The following is a 21,427-nucleotide window of genomic DNA, read 5'->3' on the forward strand; positions in this document are numbered from 1 at the left end:
CAGTGTCGATGCACTTAGAATGCAATGTCACCAAAGTCCCATTGGTGTAACGGTCACATTGACATTAGGCTACAACAGTACACAGTACAGTACTCATAAAATGAACAGAGCCCATGAAAGTGTTCACCCCCTTGGATGCTTTTCACTTAAGTTAAGTTAATATAATTTCTATTTTTTTTGACAAAAATTTACAAAAAACCTCACTCCAACAGACAAATTGTATCTGATATTGAAAAGGGATGTTCATGCATGATCCACGTGCATCCTGACAGAGTTTGAGCAGTGTTGCAAAGACAAATGGAGTAGAATTGTGTGTATTAAAATGTTTAGCTTCTCTATCTGGGCAGATAGAGTGAAGTTGTTTTTTTCATAACTTTCCCTGATCCTGATCCATTTGTGCATTACATATGGGTGATCGAAGAGGTGGATCCATTGTTTTAGCTCCAGTCGTACTTTAAGTGGATGCAGGAACAGCAAAGAGGCTCAGAGAGAAGCTTTCGGTCACACAGAAAATCAATTGTACAGCCATGTTGAGAGGAAGCATCTGATCTAATGTGCAACCACTGAATCGATACCTGGAAACTGGGACAGCCCAAAGAGACTGAGTCAGAGAGAGAAATAGCAGGGGGACAAATATGACAGAAGGAAAGAAACCTGTGACAGAAACCAGACAGCATTAGGAGTGAAATTTCCAAAGTCATGTTCTGAGTGATATGTTCACCAAAGAAACATGATAGAACCCACTGTAATAAATGCACTGAAGCTGGAATTTTGGTGTAGAACAAAAGTGTCACATTGAATGTATCTTCCTTTTATTTCAATAGTTTATTCAACATACCAGAAAATCTGCTCAGTCAACAATACAAACGCATTGAATTAAACTGCTGAGGCTCATCTTTCCTGTCTCCTCCTGCTCTGTGAGGCTACAAGGTTACTGACTCTGCTCAAGTGCATTAATGAGACATATGGCTGCCACACTTCAAAGACGATAACAGCCCTCTAAAGGATGTGGATGCTCTCTCTGTCTGTCCCTCCTGCTTCTCGTCCTGTCCACTGAGATCACACACCACAACCTGCCAGCTGATGAAGAGCTTGAGAAGATGGAGTGACTGGTGAAGTACAAACACGGACACAAAAACAGACTGCTACAGATATTTCGCTAAAAGAGAACTGCAGCTTTCAAACTTGACGTCGGCAACAACTGACAGCTTTTTATGAAGATAAGAAAGCATGTTGCACAGTAGTTAAATGTAAGAGTGTGTATGTAACAGTGTATCTGCTGGAATGAGCTGGCTCTTTGTTATGTCTCAGTGTCATTACATTGACGTAAAAACCAGCCACTCATGGTACCCAAAGGATGAATTTACAAGTTTGACAAATCCCTCCTTTTAGTCCAGCATCATCGGCAGGTTAAAATTTTATCTGTAAAAGTCATCACATTCACATTAACCTCAGCTGTACTTTGTCTTTAGTACTAAATAGTAAATGTTCGCTTCCAACACAGCAAGCCAAGAACATACTAAACATCAGCATATTAACATTCTCAGTGTTAGCACGCTCAGTGTTAAAAAAGCTCTTTGACTAAGTAGAGTCTCAAAGAGCTTCTATCCTTACCATTTTATTTAATCTTTTTGCACCACAAAAAAAAACTGAAAGTATAAAGTGTTTTGTGTTGCTTCTGAAAATGGAACAAAGCTTTGTCCTCACATGGCACATCATCCTTGCATAAGCTGCTTCATTTGTGCTTCACATCATTGGCCTGTTCATGCATGGATGTTTGGCTCACAGCTGACTAGCAACAACCAATCAGAATTTAACAGGTCTATACAGAGCCATCGAGTACAAAAGGTACTAGTCAGCATCTCATCAAGGGCACAAGGAACTGTTAGAGTTTACCAATGTATTTTGTTATGCCTAAACTTGCATCGCAAAGCGATGTTTCATCATCAGCCACAGACACCAAAGGGTTTCTTTACGTGTCTGGGTGAAATGCAGAAGTGATATGACAAAGCATCTGTATTTGATGAACTGGGACGAGAGCTTGTTATTATAGATGAACCATCAAAAACACTTTTTACTGCATGCAAAGAGTATGTGTAAAAATCTACCTTCATCATAACAGAGTAATACAGTGCAAACCATGAAATCCAGAATGAAAAATGAAACAATGTGAAGAACAACAGTCAATCCCTTCATCTCTCGGCTGTCTTATAGCCTTCCTGTTCACTTGATGTCTTGATGTGTTATGGAACTGTGTGGATGTTGCCCCTGAAGAAGCTTCCTCCATTCAAGCTGTTTCTCCTGACTGACATGCTCCGACATTTGCTCCTACACATCATCCCTGTCACCACCATCATCCAGCGTGTTGGTCTGCATCCACACACGCTCATAATACGCACACACACCTGCTGACATCCATGTTCTTACATACTTGTAGGCAGAACAAGTAACCTGTAACCATGACGCTGCTTACAAGTGTCTTTAAATCACAGTAACCAACTCAGTTCTCTCCACCATTTGAAATGAAAGTTTTAATTATTTATAGCTGCTGAATGGCTAGAGGAGTCTTCTGTGGCTTAGAAGCTACCCAGAGCAAAGATATCAATGTCAGAGTGGAGGATTAAATATTAAATATCAGCTATCAGCTCCTTCTTCTGGCATGAAAAGCTTCTTCATCAGTGCTGTCAGATGAAAGCTTTGTGCCTCTTACAAGTGCTCAAACCATATCCCAAAATTCAGCTTTATTGGCAGCAAGAAGAGCAACCTAGTTTTTGAACTAAAGGAGATATTTGCGTATTTTTGCATTCAAACAGTGTTTGTAAGAGACAGCAAGCTGATTGAGGTAAAACAAAAGAAAACAGTGTCCAGTGACAGTCACACAGTGGTGTGCTCACAGCTTTATTTTTGCCTCAGCTCTCGGTGGTGGAATCAGAGCTGTGACCGCTTAAGGGTCTAAGATTCTGCTGAGAGTTGGACTTATTACAGCAGCCACTGTGCAGGGGAAGGACTAATATTAGTTTCCAGCACTTATGTGTCTGTACAGAGAACACAGGACTGAGCCCCTCTAATCTTCAGTGTTATTCATTTATTTACTTTACTTGTATTGGCAGGTTTGTGAAGGACACATTTACGAGCCCTTTAATGGTACCTGCATTTCAATTTGGGACCAATTTAAAATCCCATATTAAGAGGCAAACCCGTCAGATGCAGCCTCTCTCTCTCTCTCTCTCTTTCTCTGACTGAATATAGTAATAATAGTGAAACCTGTAGAACTACGAATAGCCAACAACAAAAAATGGATAAATAAAGGATAAATCAGCAAACTGCATGAGCAAGACATAAATATTATAATTAGCAGACTGAGGTTCACAGTTCATTCTTGACCTTGTAAATAGCAGTTAGGAAACATCTTGGCACAGTTCATCTCATCTACCGCGCTCTTCATCTTCATCAGGAGTCAGGTTTAAAGTCAACATGAATGAGAAGTCGTAAAAGTGCTTCGACAGCTGGACTAACTCCATGTGCTGAGGAAGGTTATGTGATGTTATTGAAAGTTCCAGAACAGCTACTAAACATCACATTCTGTAATATTTGAAATAAATCAGTACTACTGTACATCAGCTTTCTTTTAAATCATATTATGATGGAATAATCATATAATCGATTAATAGAATTATTCAATTTAAACTTGATCATCCTTGAGAGGAAACTGGTCTGAGGGTCACAGGATGGCAGCTATCTTGTGGCAATTTGATTAACAAATTGATGAGCAGTGTACACAGTATAGCTGACAGATTTCAGCTATACTGTGTACACTGCTAAAGCGCAAAAAACCTGAAATCATACAAGCCTACCATACCTGCATTAATACCTAATTTTAAGTGACCATCTTGCATGTTCCCTGATTGAAAATCAAAATTTGAGACCTTCTTTTCACTGCATATTGTATTTAATTGAATTGAATTTTTTAACTTGTGAGACTTCAGCACCTTAATAACCTTATCTCTGTCCATTTAGTTCATATAAAGGACACTCTTAAGGGACTTGAGCCTTTGAATTACTCATGCAGGTAAAGCAAGTAATGACTGACCCTGCCAAGTTTTTCACATACCTGAAAACCTGCTGAGGTTCCTAAGAAAGTGGGCACATTGCTAGGATGGTTCCATGGTGGTGTCACTATATGACAGCTAACTATCAATTCAAGCACCTATAACTAAGTATACAGTATGTGTAGCTCAGTTCCATGACCTGCCTCTCCCTTAACAAGTTACCATAAATTCTCACACGAAAGCCATTTCAGATTAAAAGTTTACCAGTAAAGGGCAGGCTGTTTGGAAAAACATTATTCTGAATTTATCATGACAACATGAAGGAAGTAATCACTTTACATGACCTGGGAAGAAGGAAAATTAGGAATAGAGGACTGTCTATGTTATGTTTTTTTTTCCTTTTGTGAAGCACTTTGTGAGGTAATCTATAAACAAACTTGTCCAGCAAAATCTGTCTAAAGTTAATTAACATTAATTAGCATTACCCTCTAAAAGCTAACAATTACTATAAGGAAAGTTAGATCTGACCTGAGTGTGTGGACAAGTATCAGCAGTAACTACAACTTGCATACCAACTCGACTAAATCCTGCTCTTGTGTCTAATCTAAAATATGTTCCCAGCTTTGAAGGAGTGTGCTAGTTGGATGAAGAGCTGCCACTGCCTAAAGCCGCTGAAGTGAAGCCCACTCCTGGTTGGGCTTGAATATATTTGCTCACCTTATTAATTCCACCTTAATGCAACCATGGACAAGGAGGCCAGTGGTATTCAGGTCATTTCCACCACTTCTTAACTTGGATAATCAGGATGTTTTAATCAACACATTGTCTCACATGCAACCTGTGCTCTCCGGTGTGACAGCAAACTAAAAGCTGAGATAACTTTCATAGTCGCCTGTTATCTCCTCAGTTGTGTAAGTTCATAACCTAAATAGTAAGGTCAAAATGTTTCATCACATCAGCTGCATAATGTAATAATACAAATTCAAAGCAGTCAAACAGCCCAAAGACAAAAACATATTCACCATAAACCAAAAACATGTTGGTGTTTAATATTAAGGCCTTGCGGACAGCTCCCTGGAAAATGTACTTTTTGCACTTCACTGTTCCTTTGTCAGAGACTGAAGAAGCCTGGAGGGAAAATCAAGCAGGAATGCCTTGTTGTTTTACATGTAAATTCTACCCAGTTAACTTTTTTTTTGTCATTGAAATGTCTATGTCATTGAAAGCCATAGAAGGACTGTACTAAAGTCCAGGATCCTTAAATTTCTACAACAGAGTCCTTAGTAGGGACATTTTTCAAGGGTGCCTGTGCTAGAGCTGTAATCAGGCCTTAAAAATTAGACCCGACATGGCCCAAACCCGACAGAATTTGGCCCGAACTTGAATGAACCCATTTTTTTTCAAAGCCCAAATCCACTACAGGCTGATATTATTTAAATGTGCGCACACACACAGCTCTTTTGCCTTTTGTCAAGAAGGAGTCGTTTATACATTTTTACCATCATGTATTCATTAGTCTCATTATGCACATGGTCAAAACTTTTCCACACCTGTGCAACCAAGCTCCTCAGCATCCATTTCTGTATCTTTCTTGCACTAAGCGAAACGCATCATCTGACCACTCATTTACCGCCCATGCCCGAACCGGGCCGTGCCCGCGTATAATGATAGAAACGAAGTCCGAACCCAACCCGGCCCATCGGGTCCCGTTGGGTCCTGTCGGGCTCGGGCAAAGATCTCCAGCTCTAGCCTGTGTGTGTATTTAATGCATCCCCACAGTCAGCTCTCAGAATTTAGTGTATAATCTTCCCAGAAGAGTGGAGGTTGTTATGGTTATGATGGCCATGGTTTTTGAACGACATGTTTGACATTAACACATGGGTGGAGAACAGCCTCTGTCACTACAATCTATAACCTCAATAACTTGCGTAAAGGTTTTTAAAAAAATTGCTCTGGACTGAAAAGGTCACATACAGTATGTCACAAAAGTGAGTACATCACTCACATTTTTGGAAATACTTTATTATATCTCTTCATGGGAGAGCACTAAAGAAATGAAACTTAGCTACAATGTTAAGTAGTCTGTGTACAGCTTGTATAACAGTGAAAATTTGCTGTCCCTTCAAAATAACTCAACACACAGTCATTAATGTCTGTACTCACTCAACAAAAGTGAGTACACCCTTAAGTGAAAATGTCCAAATTGGGCCAAGTTAGCCAATTTCCCTCCCTGGCGTCATGTGACTCGTGAGTGTTACAAGGTCTCAGGTGTAAATGGGGAACAGATGGGAAATATATTTGGTCTTATCACTGACACTCCTCATACTGGTCACTGGAAGTTCAACATGTCACCTGAAACTGAGCTGCAGCATGATGGCCAACACCATACAACGATTTAAGAGTAGCGGTTCCAGTCAGACCAGGCCTCGCTATGGTCGACCAAAGAAATTGAGTGTACGTGCTGAGCATTATATCCAGAGGTTGTCCATGGAAAATAGATGTAGGAGTGCTGTTAGCATTGCTGCAGAGGTTGAAAGGGTGGGGGGTCAGTCTGTCAGTGCTCAGACTACACGTCCCAGAAAGAAGCCTCTTCTAAAGTTGATGCACAAGAAAGCCCTCAAACACTTTGCAGAAGACAAGCAGACTAAGGACATGGATTACTGGAACCACGTCCTGTGGTCAGATGAGACCAAGATCAACGTATTTGGTTCAAATGGTGTCAAGCATGTGTGGCGGCAACCAGATGAGGAGGACAAAGACAAGTGTCTCTTGCCAACAGTAAAGAATGGTGATGGGAGTGTCATGGTCTGGGGATGCATGAGTGCTGCTGGCACTGGGGAGCTACAGTTCATCAAGGGAAACATGAATGCTAACATGTACTGTGAAATACTCAAGCAGAGCATGATCTCCTCTCTTTGGAAACTGGGCCGCAGAGCAGTATTCCAGCATGATAACGACCCACACCTCCAAGACGACCACTGCCTTGCTAAAGAAGCTGAAGGTAAATGTGATGGACTGGCCGAGCATGTCTCCTGACCTAAACCCTATAGAGCATCTGTGGGGCATCCTCAAACGGAAGATGGAGCGGTGCAAGGTTTCTAACATCCACCAGCTCCGTGATGTCATCATGGAGGAATGGAAGAGGATTCCAGTGGCATCCTGTGCAGCTCTGGTGAACTCCATGCCCAAGAGGATTAAGGCAGTGCTGGAAAACAATGGTGGTCACAGAAAATATTGACACTTTAGGCCCAATTTGGACATTTTGTACTCACTTTTGTTGCCAGCGGCTTAGACATTAATGGCTATGTGTTGAGTTTTTTTGAAGGGACAGCAAATTTTCATTGTTATACAAGCTGTACACAGACTACTTAACATTATAGCAAAATTTCATGTCTTTAGTGCTCTCCCATGAAAAAATATAATAAAATATTTACAAAAATGTTAAGGGTGTACTCACTTTTGTGACATACTGTATATCTCCACCTCTTAGCTCAGTTTTCCATGTATCACTTGTGGTTTGCTGAGGTGTTGAGACATATCATCATGCTCAGACCACCAACCACAGCCACACATTACATCTTAGCCTACTACAATGTTCACCAATATTCACACACCATGATTTGTATTTATTTGGCTCGAGCTGAATGGCACAGTTGGATCGCCCAGGCAGCCACACTGAAAAATGCAACCAAATGTCAGTTCTAGTGGTTGTGTTTCTATGGAGCGCTTACAGGGCTGCAGGGAGTGTGCCAGCAGGGCAGACGGGCAGACAGTGTGTGGCTAGCAGCAGTACACGGACAGAGGAGGGGAGTGTTTGCCGGTCTCCTTCCTGAACCAAACGGAGAACCAGATGTCGTGGAGCAAAGCTCAGTGAAGCATGCTGAGGGGATGAATGGTTTCAAAGAGAAATCACTTCCTTCAAAGACTCAGATTTATTACAGTGTGCGTTAAAAACAGGTCAGAACCCATGGCCCCAACAGCAGTGATTGCCCCGTATCTTATTTCTGGATGGGACAGGAGCAGAGCAAACTACTACTACTGTCCACCCAAGTTTACTGGGAAATATGTAAATAAAAACAAAAATTTGCTAAACTTGGACTGCTCCGTGCAGAGTTTCCATTTATCTGATTATGGTTATGGGTGTGCTGACTCTATGGCTACTGTGACACACAACTGCCCCTGGCCAAGAATCAAACTGTTTATGCTGTGGTCAGGTGGTATGCACCTGACTATTACAGTACAAGGGCATAAATTAAACTATGTATGTAGGGGAAAAAAAGTAACATTGAATCCACGATCAGTTCAAATTCTAAATTGACACTGCACAAGCTCAACAGGAGTACTTTGACACCACCAGTGGTTGATAAAATGCACGGTTATCAAACACATTGTAAAACACCCTATTCTTGTCTTTGCTGATACAAAATAGAGAAAATTAGCGTATTGTGCTGAATGAGCATGGTACCAAACCATCTGAGACTAACACCACTGACTGAAGGAAGCTCTGACTTTGTGAAAACCATACTCAGTAGCCTGTCATTAAGTTAAGTTATTCTCGTCTGAGATGTCTGCCTACAACCCGATACAGTAGGGGTTGACATTTTAAAAAATTCAATTTCCACATCTGTTTCAAGAAATTTCACCATCTCAGTTCTTGGATGTCAGTGTGAACAGACTTCCTAAACTGTTAACAATAAAGTCTGCAGATTATGCAGAGTAACAGTGAAACTTTTTCAGAACACACTGCTCTTGAATGCTTTCATGTCACCTAGGTACTCAAATGCATTTTTTTCTCACCTGCACTGTGTCACTACTCAGCTCTTCTTTCACTGGCCTGAGAGACAACAGGTCGTCTTCTACCCAAGTCATTTCCATTCATTGCACTTTCTCATTCATAAAAACATTAATTTTTAATTACGTCAACACGACAGTTGATGATAACAACAGAGTTTTCCTGTGGTTGTTGCAACTTCACAGACAGAAAGAGCTGAGGAGAATTTGAGGAGGAGATGTGGAAACAGATCGCATGTATTATTTTTATCTTTATGGATTATGATCCCGACATGGCAGGCTATGCTATTATTTTTGAAGAATTCAAATTTGTATTTCACTACTAATCTGTAACCAGCCACATTTCAAATCTCTTTCAGTTTTTATTGACTGAGAACAAGGGACAATCAGATGAATAATAACTCATCTTGAAAGCAAAATGCAAAATCATGTTTCCATACATTATATGTAGTGGCTGACTCTGATGTGCCATCCTCCATTTAATAGACTTCCTCCATTAGCGACCCCGAGTGACAAAGTGCAAATATTCAATAACCAATATGTCAGCAGCAGCATTCACTTAACGAATGGATCTCCTTAACTCTAAGGGAGCACAACATTTGCCCTGAATACCACTCATGATGTTTTTCTCAGCAGTGACCACAAATACATCAAATTTTTTTTCATACAATGAATATGCTGAATGAAACTGCTTTCTAGTGCAGGCACATTTACAAAGATATTCATTCTCACCACAGACGTTTAACGCTTTAATGCATTTTCTAGTTTGAAGATGAGCTGTATGCATACACAGTGATGCTCAGTAACAAAAATGTAATAAATACACATGCAGAGATGTGTGGAACATGCAGTTCCTCCCAGACTGACTCAGACATTAACACAGGATAGCCAGCAACAAAGGCTGGCTTGTCAAACGGACGGGCAACAGCAATAGATAACACACATTTTGAAAAAATAAGGTGTGTGTGTATGCATGATGACAGAGCGTGCTGTTACGCTCAGCATCTATATTGGCATAGTAATATTAACCAGTGTGTGTGAAAGTTATCTAAAATCACACAATCAAACTGTTTTTGCTGCTGAAAAATGCATCAGAAATCCTACTACAGGATTTGTTTCAATGCACTGGTTGGACATTGGATTGTTGCCTGAGCAACAGTTCAGTTTGTGCGCTACAAGGTAACATGGAGTAGAAATTTCACCAAAATGGGTGCTGTGCAAATTTATTTATAATACTTTACTTAAATTTTATCATCTACTTGATGAATTACAGAAAAAAATGGAATCAGTGCAGCCCCTTTTTGAACCTAGGAAATGTTTAAATGCAGATCCCAGAGAGAACAGCTCATCGCTATGACTACCGGTACATAGCTGTGCCCTAAACAAACCAGGATAGATAGAACCAACTTACCACTACAGATTGAATTACGGGATTGAATGGGAATGAATGAGCTCCAGAGGTTGGCAAAGCTGATTTAAAGATATTATACAATAAAAGGGTGTAAAATCTGAGGAATGAGGAAAGAGCTCATGCTGGAAGAGTCTCATCGACACAGTTTGTATCCTGGAATAGGTTGCTGCCAAATTTTGTTGAGGGAATTTTCAGTTTCATGGACTGGCTTTGCTCCCAGCCTAATTCCCAGTATCTGTTCCAGTATCTGTTGTGATTTAGAAATTATTTCTAAATAGATATTTGTCAGATGACAGATGGACTACTCATCCCGTTGCTGTCCTAGGATGCTTGTTTAATTGCATGTTTAACTAAATGATGAATTGTCATTGGATTTGTGGGCTTTTGCCCACTGCTGCAGAATGAATATGTGAAACACCGGACTGACTGACTGACTGATTGACAGAATGGAACGGATGGACGGAAATAAGGAAGAGACCTGTGTGGCACGGTATGGCACGTTATGTAGGTAGGTAAAGTAGCTTCACGATCCTACGTACATGGTCTGCAGGAGGCTCTGTGGAACCGTGCAGCCAGCCTTGGGAGGGAAGTTCCAAAACAATCCAGGCCCCATCTAGCAGTGGGTATAAAAATACAAGAGACAAGATCTGCTATACTCGTGCTGGTGCATTGCAGGTGCAAAGGCAGTAATAAGATTCACAGAATTATAAGAGAATTCATGCACTAAAACTACACAGAGCAGACTGAAGGTATCAATAAGATCCTGTGGAAATGGCCATAAAACACAGGGAGAGAAATGTGAAGGTTAACAATTAATAGAAAAAGACTGTCATGTGACTGAGTGATTGATGCTATTCTAGTTATTAGATCTCATAATCAATTAATAGAAAAGCAGATTGTGCAGTCCTTGAAAAATCTAGTGTGAGGTCTTTAAAGCTGAAGTAACCGATTTTTATCATCCTGTAATTGTGGTGAGAAAGAACAACTGTAATTGATTTAAATAATAGTGTTGTCCAATTTCAGTTGGATAGACCCCATCTAATTGGAGTAAAGAACGAACAGAAACATCTAGCAAAGAAGAAATATATCAGCATGCAAAACACGGTAATAACAACACTGCTTTTCCAGTGGCCCACTTGCAGTGCCAGCCTCCATTGTTTAGCTGCTGAAAATGCCAGTGGGTGGGAGAGGGGGTAAGACTGGGGTTTGGGGAATTCAAGGAGCAAGACAAATTGTTCTAAAGCAGAAAGAATCAAAATACAAACCAATGACTCATTAATACTGATCAGCAACTGCATGAATCAATGGACTACAAACTAATAATTAATATCCTTAGAGCTTGTGATGGCAGGATGTGCCACTATTGAGCATATGGAACACATCATAATCACATGTTGCTAACATCTTTCCTTTATTTTCAACAGGCCCAGATATCACCAGACTTAAGCTGTGTGTCTCTCACAACTGTCAACATTTAGAAAAACTAGTAATGTTCCTTAAGCCAGAGAAATGACAGTTTGCTTGGTTAGCCTACCTCATTAAAGTTAGCCCTGAGTCCTGCTTTTTCAGCACCTGCTGAGTCATTGTGTTCACCCAGCATTAAGCCTATAGTAAAGAGGAGGGTCTAGTTTAATGTCCAGATTGTCAAAACTGAGAGCACTATGTTTAAAATTTAAGACAAGAAGTAATTAACATTCAAGCATGAGGCCACGGAGTAACATAAGAAGTGCTCAAATCACAGATGGAAGTAAGCAACAGCTAACAACATGACCCTCCAGCTGGTTAACCACATGTGGCTTTGGCTTATGGAATCGAAGTGATAATACAATAATGTAGACGCCACTGTATATATGAACACAGCTCAAAATCCCTTCTCCAAATATGGACTAACTGGAGCAATGATAAGGTGCGAGCTAGCATTGGCTCCCTGTAGCTCATATAGGAACAAAAGCAGGAGTCTATTGCTCTTTGTAAATCTATTTATAAACCATGAGCTGAGAAACAGATCCGCTCCCAAAGGAAAGACAGTCTCAGCTTCAGTGGCTGTTTCATGTTCTCAAGCAGCAGCACAGTAGTAAAAAAAAAATAATAAAAAAAAAGCCAATAAGTTTTATAGCTGTAACACAAAATATAAAAAATGCCCTCTGCAAGGAAAGGGGAGCAGAGTTCTGAATCCTTAATTATGTACCAGGACCAAACAAAAATGGGACGCTTACATTGTTGCAATTACAAAGATTTTGAGTGGGATACAACAATTCAGTTAATCATTCTGTTGATAGTCTACTTATGATCTAAAGATTTGTGAGAAGTTTATTATTACTAGTGATAACTGATTACAAACAGACAGAATACAGGTATTTTAAAAGATCAAAGAGGATCATTGGGTCTTTTCCAGAAAAGCACCTACTCACATCCATCATGACATTATGTATTACAGCCTCAGTCTCTGAGCTGTTGCCTGCTGCATTCAACAAATGCAAGGAGATTCAGTGCACCGCTAACACTAGCCTGCACCAAATTCAATCAACTTTTACGACTTCCATTTACTGTAGATTCATCATTCACTCACTTCAGTCTGCTGCAAACCAAAAATTAATTTCTTTAGCACACACTGCTCCCTCCTGTCTGCAGTTATATCCCACTTTACACTTAGATCTGTGGTGTTTACTGAGAGTGCCAAGACATCTCTTTGACGCAGCAACTTCAACACATCAACCCAACTTTATCATTTCACTGTAAATACAAATATAACACAATGCAAAGACACTACATTTCAGGTCAAGCCCATACTAATCTTTTTAGTTGTGTTGGCTCCACTGTAATGTAAACGGTGCAATTTGTTTCATGCAGGGTCAATAAATTCAACCTGTCGCCATGCTATTCACGCCAATGCAGAAGCAGGCGATGGAGGGTTTGTGTGTGTGTGTGTGGACATGTATTCCTGTTGTTGCAGGAACAAAAATTTTACACAGTCACATTGTGAGAACCTGCCTTACTTATGGGGACAAAACGCAAGTCCCCACAACATAAATCATTAAATATTAGGGTGAACATTTGCTTTAAAGTTAGGTTGAGATTAGGGTTAGGCAGCTAATGTTTGCTGTTATGGTTGGGTGGTGGTTAAGGAAATTAATGCAAGTCTAAGTAAATGTCCCCAAAGGTGATGGAAACACGACTCTGTGTGTGTGTGTGTGTGTGCAGGGAGGGGGTGGAATTAAAGTATAGAGTACAAAGCCCCAGCAGCAGCGTTCTCAAACACTATGCCAAAAAATCCTGTCCGCATTTTAACATCCTCCTCCTCCTGTTGTCCCCCGACAGAAAACAGCTACGGCATATGAGAGCTTAAATCTTAGGTTCACAGACAGATTAAGGATAAACTAAAATCATTATGCTCGTGTCAGCTTCACAAAGAGTTTTAGCATCAGTTTTGATTCAAAAACACTATAGGACAACTGTATAACACACATTATTCGAAGCAAATTGTTAAAATCATGCTCCAGACAAGACAAAGCTTTACAGTACCTGTGGTGTGGTTCAGAGATCCTCGAGTTGGTACAGTCTGGTTTAGCTGTTTTTGGTCTCTGTGTGCGTGCGTGCGTCCCTCAGGCTACTAAGGACTGGAGGAGTGTACGTCGCTGAGTGTTTGTGTCTGTGGGTGCATTAGACGAAATGAGAGAGAGATAGAGAGAGATGCAGTCTTCCCCTCTCTATGTCTCTTTCTCTATCTCCCTCCCCTTCCTGGTGATAAACAGAGAGCACGTGGCTTCACCAGTGATGCAGCACACTGAAGACCACAGCACTGAAAAATGACCAGAAGAGAGAAGTGACCAAAGGAAAAGAAGTAGGGAAGAGGACAAAGAAATGGGGGCAAGTAGCGGAGAGGAGGCAAGAAAGGAAAAAAAAAAGGAAAAGAGATGAGCGTATATGTGCGTGGATGTCTGTCCAATGTGTGTGCTCAACTTGTTGTTGAAAGCTGGACACTGCAGCTCTGAGTTGCCAAATGCCAGCTTTGAAATTACTCATCCTTTTCAGAACACACTGACAAAATAGGAATACATTTATCCAAATCTGAAAGAAAATGTCCTCTTCTGAACATCCAATTTTGACACCAAATGACTGTATATCGGCTTGCAGACATCCTCACACCCACACACACCCACCCACACACACATACACACACACACACACACACACACAAACAAGCAAGCAAACAAACACAACAGCCTGCAGGCAACCAGAAGAGCTTCATTGTCTGGTTAAAGCTACCGTTAAAGAAACTGACCATGTTTGGGCAACTGGGGCATGAAATGATAGAACCACTGATAGCAACATCATCCATGTGGCTCTGGTAGATCTCTGACTTCATCAGTCTACGGTAAAACATGTACAGTTGACACTCAAAAATATATGACATGTTTATAACATCGGATATTCTCAAACCTTGTTTCCGAGATCAGTTCCCTGCAGTAGAACATGTTTGGTTTCAAAATGGTTTGGTATGTTCCAAAGATAATGCAGCAGAGCAGGGCTGGGCTGATGTGAAAGGAGGATCACATCATTTTAATGTATTAATGTTTTTAGGATTCAGAGTCTGTCTTTTACTACCACCTGTTGTAGCCTGGTTTCAGCCTTGAGAATTGCAGCTCACACCTTTGATTTTGTCATCATTTCATCTGGTGTTACTTAAGTGAAAGGCACTTTTGCTAGTAGGATAAACAGTTAAGCCAAAGAGAGCTCTTACACAAGAAACACAGGATTAACCATCATAAGAGAAGGGAGGGAGATTTTAACTTCATGCAAATTGAAGCAAAAAAGTGGCCTAGATGCTCCATAGTGATTGGTGAAAATAAGAAAAAATAACTTGTGTTCTGACCCTGAGTCATAATTTGTATTGCAGTTTGATAAGCTATTCTTGTTCTCCTCCCTGCCTGGAGGTGGTGCTGTTTTTTCTGTTGTGTTTTCTTGTCTTATTGTAAGAAGTGACCACTGATTGGAGGGAAGACTAATCATCCTTAAAAATGCTGCTGTCGCTGTTTTATTATCTTTTCTTCTGTTTCTGGTCAGGAAACTTAGGTAAGATGATTGTAGTTACTTTTGTTTTATTTGTTAACGCCAGTTTGGGTTATTTTGTTGGAACTGTTTTGTTTGTTAATTTGAACCATGCTCACCCTGATGACTTCTTTCGTTTATCATATGAAAAATAAATCTACTTGGTTTAGGACTGCATTCTTCTGTGACACTGGTCAATACTTGGGAGCTATGGAAAAAGGACGCTCAGGTTCCCTTCCAGGCCGGGCGTATCAATAGCGACTTCCGGGTTTGGGTAAATATCTGCAGTTTTCTCCATGTTTTATTGTAAGAAAATAACCAAGAACAAAAATCAACTTAATATTTCTATGCTAACTACAGTAACTGACTTCCAGATATTAGCCATGTGGCTCATTATGTTATATGCAAAAAGGATAACACACTGACTACATGGCTACATCAAAAAGACATTTACATTAATACGTTTTTATTGTATCTAAAAAAGTGTCTTTGACATAACTAGAGGGGCCAAGCTAAGCTAAGCTAGGCCATCCAGGTTTTCTAACAAAACAATGGTCACTGTGGTGAAAAATCTTGTTTACACCTGCTGCATAACACAGTATATGGCATGATTAGGAATGAGGAAGTTCTACAGTTGATGAAATACAATGCTAAAAGAAAGGGCAGAAAAAAGCACAAGTGGTGAAAATATTCGAAATATAGTGAACAGGTGGGCCTTCGGTGGCTAAAATATGTTTTGCTGATGATCACCTTCTATGGTAGGTACTGAATAAGTACCTTCTACAATAATTTAACATTTGAATGCTCTAGAAATCCTTAAATTTTGAAAAAAAAAAATCTTTCTAAGACTTTCTTGTATGTTAAGTTTTTATTTTATTTATTTATTTATTATTTTGCATTGGGAAACTCAACCCTTTATTTGTCCAAGTGGAGCCATCCATCTTTCTGTCCATTCATCTATCTCTCTGCCCATCCCACCATTCTTTTCCTTTGCTTTGCCTGCCTGTTTCTTTTTTCTCATGGACAGCATGACCTACTTAGCACACCACAGTCTGACTGACTAGACAGCTGAACGTGCCCAAACACTCTCTCCTATCAAACTTGCTCTAACAACATTTAACAATCACTGGGGTTTAATGTAATTTAAATGTATTAGATTTAAATAGATGTGTGAGTCAACCCTTCATGAGATAAGCAGATGCTCTACCATGTTATGGAACATTTAATATGATTCAGACTCGGAACTGTTAAAGGGATATCTGTGTCTCATTATGTAACATGCAGCCTAGATTTCACGTACAAATTTAGAGCATTTTGAGGATAAAAAATGACATAGCATGACATTGCACTGCTTACAATGACATTTTTGTCTTAAAATTGCCAACCTTTTTCCAATTTGTAAGGATTTTGTAATCATTTTTTCTGCTTTCACTATCAGGTGTGATGCTGCTTGAATTCTTGGGTTTATAAATTTGGGGTTAATGGTCAATGATGCAACAGTAACTTAACTCCATTTGGTTGTGGTCATTTATCAATAAGGTTAAGATAATCTTTTCCCCCTAAATATCTGTTTCGTTTAAACACAATCCTATGAGCAATGAGAAAATAGATACAACTGTTTATGAGCATGAACAACTTTCGAGAGAGAATAAAGAGATGTTAGCACTGATTGCCTGTGTGGTGCTGTCACAAAGCATGAGCTGAAGCTGTCATTGGCTTAGTAACTTAAGTGTGTCATTGTTTTGAACTGCATGTCATACAGGTAGCTAGATGACAGGTCACAATAACTGTACCTGTGGGCCACCACACAGTGTGGCTGGAGACTTACCATTCTGTAGCTCGGCAGCCACAGGCTCAATCTTTGCCACCTCCATATGCATCCATCTACAGTCATGGATCCCGCAAAAATAACTGGAAGCAAAAAACAATCAGCATCAGTTTGCTGTGAACTTCTCTGGACAGTATCAGCTCAGCTAAATAAATAAGTTATAAGATAAAACGTAAAAGTATATTTAGAGAAAAGGTTACAACCTACTGAAAATGACTTAGAACACTACATGAAAACGTCCCTCAAGGAAAAATGGAAGTTTGAAGAAAAGAGAAGAGATTCCTTCATAAACCCTCTGACAGCCACCAGCAGCTTTTTCTGACGTGTGTGTGTCATGCAGATTCATTTGATATCTGCTGACACATGTCACAAGCTTTTAGATCAAGGTCTATGAATTGTCTCATTCACTGCCTGGCACATTAGACATGGTCTTTCTCTCATAGGCTGCCCCAGCCACACAATTAAGTGAGACAAGCTAGTCCACTGCAGTCAGTCTTCCACAGTGATTAATTCTGAGAGTTATCTAACATGAATTAAAATATCATTAACACACCACGAAATGTATAACAGTCCAATAGACTGAAAGTGATATTACTCCAATTCCAACCATGAATGTTTCTAAAGAGGTAAGGCCAACTTTTACATGTACTGTATCTGTAGTTTAGCTGAGTTTGTTTGTCCAGTACTTCACTTCATGACCAAACAACTAAAACAAGATGGTAGACATGCTATAGTGCTTTTTGTTTTGATGTCCATTCTGTTTATTCTCACTGTCAGATAGACTAGAGTAATCTTAATAGTATTACACTATAGTATTTGTAGAATTAGATCCCAGTAATCACAGCACTGGATTTCCAATAACTCCACAAATTTACTGAAAAAACATAAATGTAATAATTTGTAATAAGTCACGTTTTCATCCTCAAAACAATCTGCTTCAGTTTCATATTCTATATTAGCCTTTCAAACATCAGCAAAACTGTATGCTCTCCTGTGTGCTGCACACAAAGGCAAGCATGCACCTGCAACATCAACAAGGCAATCGAGCAACAACCTAGTAGCGCCATACATTTCATAACAGTAACATAACAGTATATAACTACAAGAACAAAAACAAAATAGATTTCAGCTGTTGGCCTTTCCTGCTTAGTTTCCAGACTGTAGTCGGGGAGCAGAGGGAGCGTTTATTTTCCTCTCAGAAGAAATCAAGTTTTTCCTTCACCTTTCCAGCAGTTGGGAAACAACACACAGGAACTTTATTTTGGCCTGACTTGAGAAACTACCTTTATTTACTGAAAAACTGTAACCTGTGCTGTACATTTACAGCTAAACTCATAACTTTCATAACTGCTTACACTTTTCTTCACTGTCACTCTCCTCACTGCATGAAAAACTGAACCTCTGGCCTGTGAACTCCTGCAAACCTCAGTAATACTAGCAGTTAATGGCTCTTTATAGTCTGTGAAGTTCATGTTTACTAATGTGTGTTCATGAATCACTGGCACTAACTTGTTGCTTGTTCAGTCACACACTGCTGAAGAACATGCATTACACACTGCCCCATCTTGTAAAGGAGCTGCGCTACTCAGCTCTGACACTATTATAGTAATCTACTGAGAAAGTTCCAAAGAAAAGAGCATAGCACGTATTTACTTGTGCTCTGATGAATCATTCCATTCAAACATTCACTATGGCCGTCATGTTAGCATTGTCTCTGTGAGCAATGTCAGCATGCTGACAGCCCTCCCAGGACTCCACGCTCACTCTACAACAATATCACGTCAAATCCCTCCTGACCCCCACCAACTTAATGTTTCTATATCTGTTCTTTAAAAAAACGTAAACCCTACACACACACACACACAATATGAAGAAACCACAATCAGCACATAGGTGGGGACTTAAAACTGTGTGCCAGTCACATAGCCACCCCCCTGGAATGTCTGTCCTTGCTGTGTGTTCGCATTGATCGAGTCTAAAAAACACTCACTCTGTCCAGTAATGCCACAGGAGCCCAGAGTGTTTCTGTTGCCAACAGCCAGACTGACCCCTGGGAGGACTGAGCTGCTGTTATCATTATTATGACTCATCTGCCTGTTATGCTGCAAATTGGCCTCTGTAGATTTCTGTAAATGTGGGGGTCTGTTTGTGTGGACGACACAGAGTGTAGGGTAATTAAACTGTGTGAAGCAGGGTGCAGGAGAGTGAGCTGCTTGTAGTACAGTGAGGAATGTCTAATCTAACGTCTAATCTGGGACTGACAGACAGAAACAGACAATTTGTTGCCATCCATAGAACAGACATGGGGAAATGGAATTGATTGCCCAAACCATAATATGATATCTTGAAGTAATTCATCCATCCATCCATTTTCTATACCGCTTTTCTATTTTCTATACCATCAGGGTCGCGGGGGAGCTGGAGCCTATCCCAGCTGACTACGGGCGAGAGGCGGGGTTCACCCTGGACTGGTCGCCAGTCAATCACAGGGCCAACACACAAAGACAGACAACCACACACTCTCACACTCACACCTAGGGGCAATTTAGAGTAGCCAATTAACCTAATGTGCATGTTTTTTTTGGTATTGTGGGAGGAAGTCGGAGTACCCTGAGAAAACCCACGCAGGCACAGGGAGAACATGCAAACTCCACATAGAAGGGCCCAGACCGGGATTCGAACCTGGGACCCTCTTGCTATGAGGCGACCACTGCACCACCGTGCCGCCCCCTTGAAGTAATTCATTAAAAGAATACTCCTGTAACACTTTTGGACTAATGATGGACATTTAAAAAATATTTTTATTCCATAGATTGTTCTTTTTTGTCAAAACCTGGCATCTATATATTACCCACAATGCAACTTGACAACCACGTGTTAGGATTTTCGGCTTGTCATGCTTGAGGTCACTAATATTCAATAGCCTCAAGCAGACATGTTTGAATGAGCTACGAGGGTCTAGTAAGTTCTGATAACTTCCAAATTATTTTAAAACTATAAACCTAAAATTTGTTTCACAATTTTGTTTAAAAAATTGAGAGTTTCTTTTTCTTTACCCTTTTAACATTCTTAGCTCTAGATGTCAAAACAAATCCCAGAAAATATCAAAGTCTCGGAGGGGCTTCGCTCAAAGCCACAAAGTGCTCGTACCTGAGCTTGCCCACTTTTCCATGAGGTGTCTTAATAGGTCTCAAAAAAAATGAACAGATGAAATAGTAGTTAATGGACATCTATTTTTGTACTGGACAGTGAAATATGAGCATTTAATTTTATGGTAGATTGATTATTTTGTTCAAACTCCATGAGGTATGGTAATATACATATTAAATATGTGATTTATAGCTACAAATACAAAGTTATTTTATAGCATCACCCCAAGCACACAACCAAGTAGTTCATTTACCACACACTATTTCCCCACATAATTTTCACTGTTTAAGTTATACATCAGCAAATCTGTCAAATGTTGTCAGTTTTTGTAAAGTTCCTTTACATAGTCAAGTGAAAATTGGGTGGGAGTTGGGAGGTGCTGAATAGTTGCATTAATAGATCGATGGCTGCCACACAGATACAAGGCATATGGAGACATGAGAGAGGAAGACAAAGTGATGGGCTTTTATTTGTCACCAGAATGTTTCTGATATCTGAGTCTGATTGTCGCCTGTATTCTATTTATTTCAAACCACTGACCTCTTCAAAATGTCACATGAAAATCCACCTGGTCTGAACTGTATAATTTTGAGAAACAGCCCCATTGAGTTGAATTCTAATGAATTGAATGTCATTACATTGTGTAATATTGAATTGCTTAACCTTTGCTAAAACCTCAGTGTGCCACCTGAGCTCACTCTGGTAACCCCAGGGTGCCCTCTCAGGCTACAACTGTTAAAAAGTGGATGACGTGTGTCTACACAGGGCTTCGGTGAAAACGTGCTGTGCTTCATGAGTAAGCTGCATTCTGCATGAGTAAAAGTTTACAGTCATGGATTAGAATAGATTTCATTTTAAAGCAAAGATACATTTTAACACATTCTTACCAACTCTCCAAGTTCCTGAACACAGTTCCTGGATAAGCAATGTAGTAACTTTCACTGTAACATATTGACGTATGGCTCCATAAGTGCCACCTTTCATGGCATATTGCTTTGACGTGGATTATGACCATAAGGTGTATTAATCATTATTAAAAGTTATAGGATCATGTAAGTTGTTCAGATAATTAACAACAGGAAGCAACTGATAAGCAACATTTTTCAATTATGTTCGATATTTGATGCTATGCGTGACCATTACCATGTC

At 40.0% G+C, this 21,427-nt stretch overlaps 1 protein-coding gene across 6 annotated transcripts in view; it reads right to left on the reverse strand.

Annotated features, from left to right (window-relative positions):
* ndrg4 (NDRG family member 4) overlaps positions 1–21,427 on the reverse strand; it is a 68,698-nt gene that overhangs the window by 35,279 nt on the left and 11,992 nt on the right. The window contains exons 1-2 of one of the 6 annotated variants that reach the window (XM_046393828.1): positions 13,774–13,968; positions 10,791–10,864 (exon numbers count right to left, since the gene is read on the reverse strand). In XM_046393828.1, coding sequence (XP_046249784.1) covers positions 10,791–10,864 — 74 coding nt within the window. In that variant the 5' untranslated portion in view covers positions 13,774–13,968. Of the gene's footprint in view, positions 1–10,790; positions 10,865–13,773; positions 13,969–17,128; positions 17,212–21,427 lie in introns of those variants that run through there. The other 5 variants (XM_046393832.1, XM_046393829.1, XM_046393831.1 and 2 more) reach the window with 5 other exon arrangements.

This window comes from Scatophagus argus, chromosome 7 (genome assembly GCF_020382885.2).
Source record: "Scatophagus argus isolate fScaArg1 chromosome 7, fScaArg1.pri, whole genome shotgun sequence".
Classification (NCBI taxonomy): domain Eukaryota; kingdom Metazoa; phylum Chordata; class Actinopteri; family Scatophagidae; genus Scatophagus; species Scatophagus argus.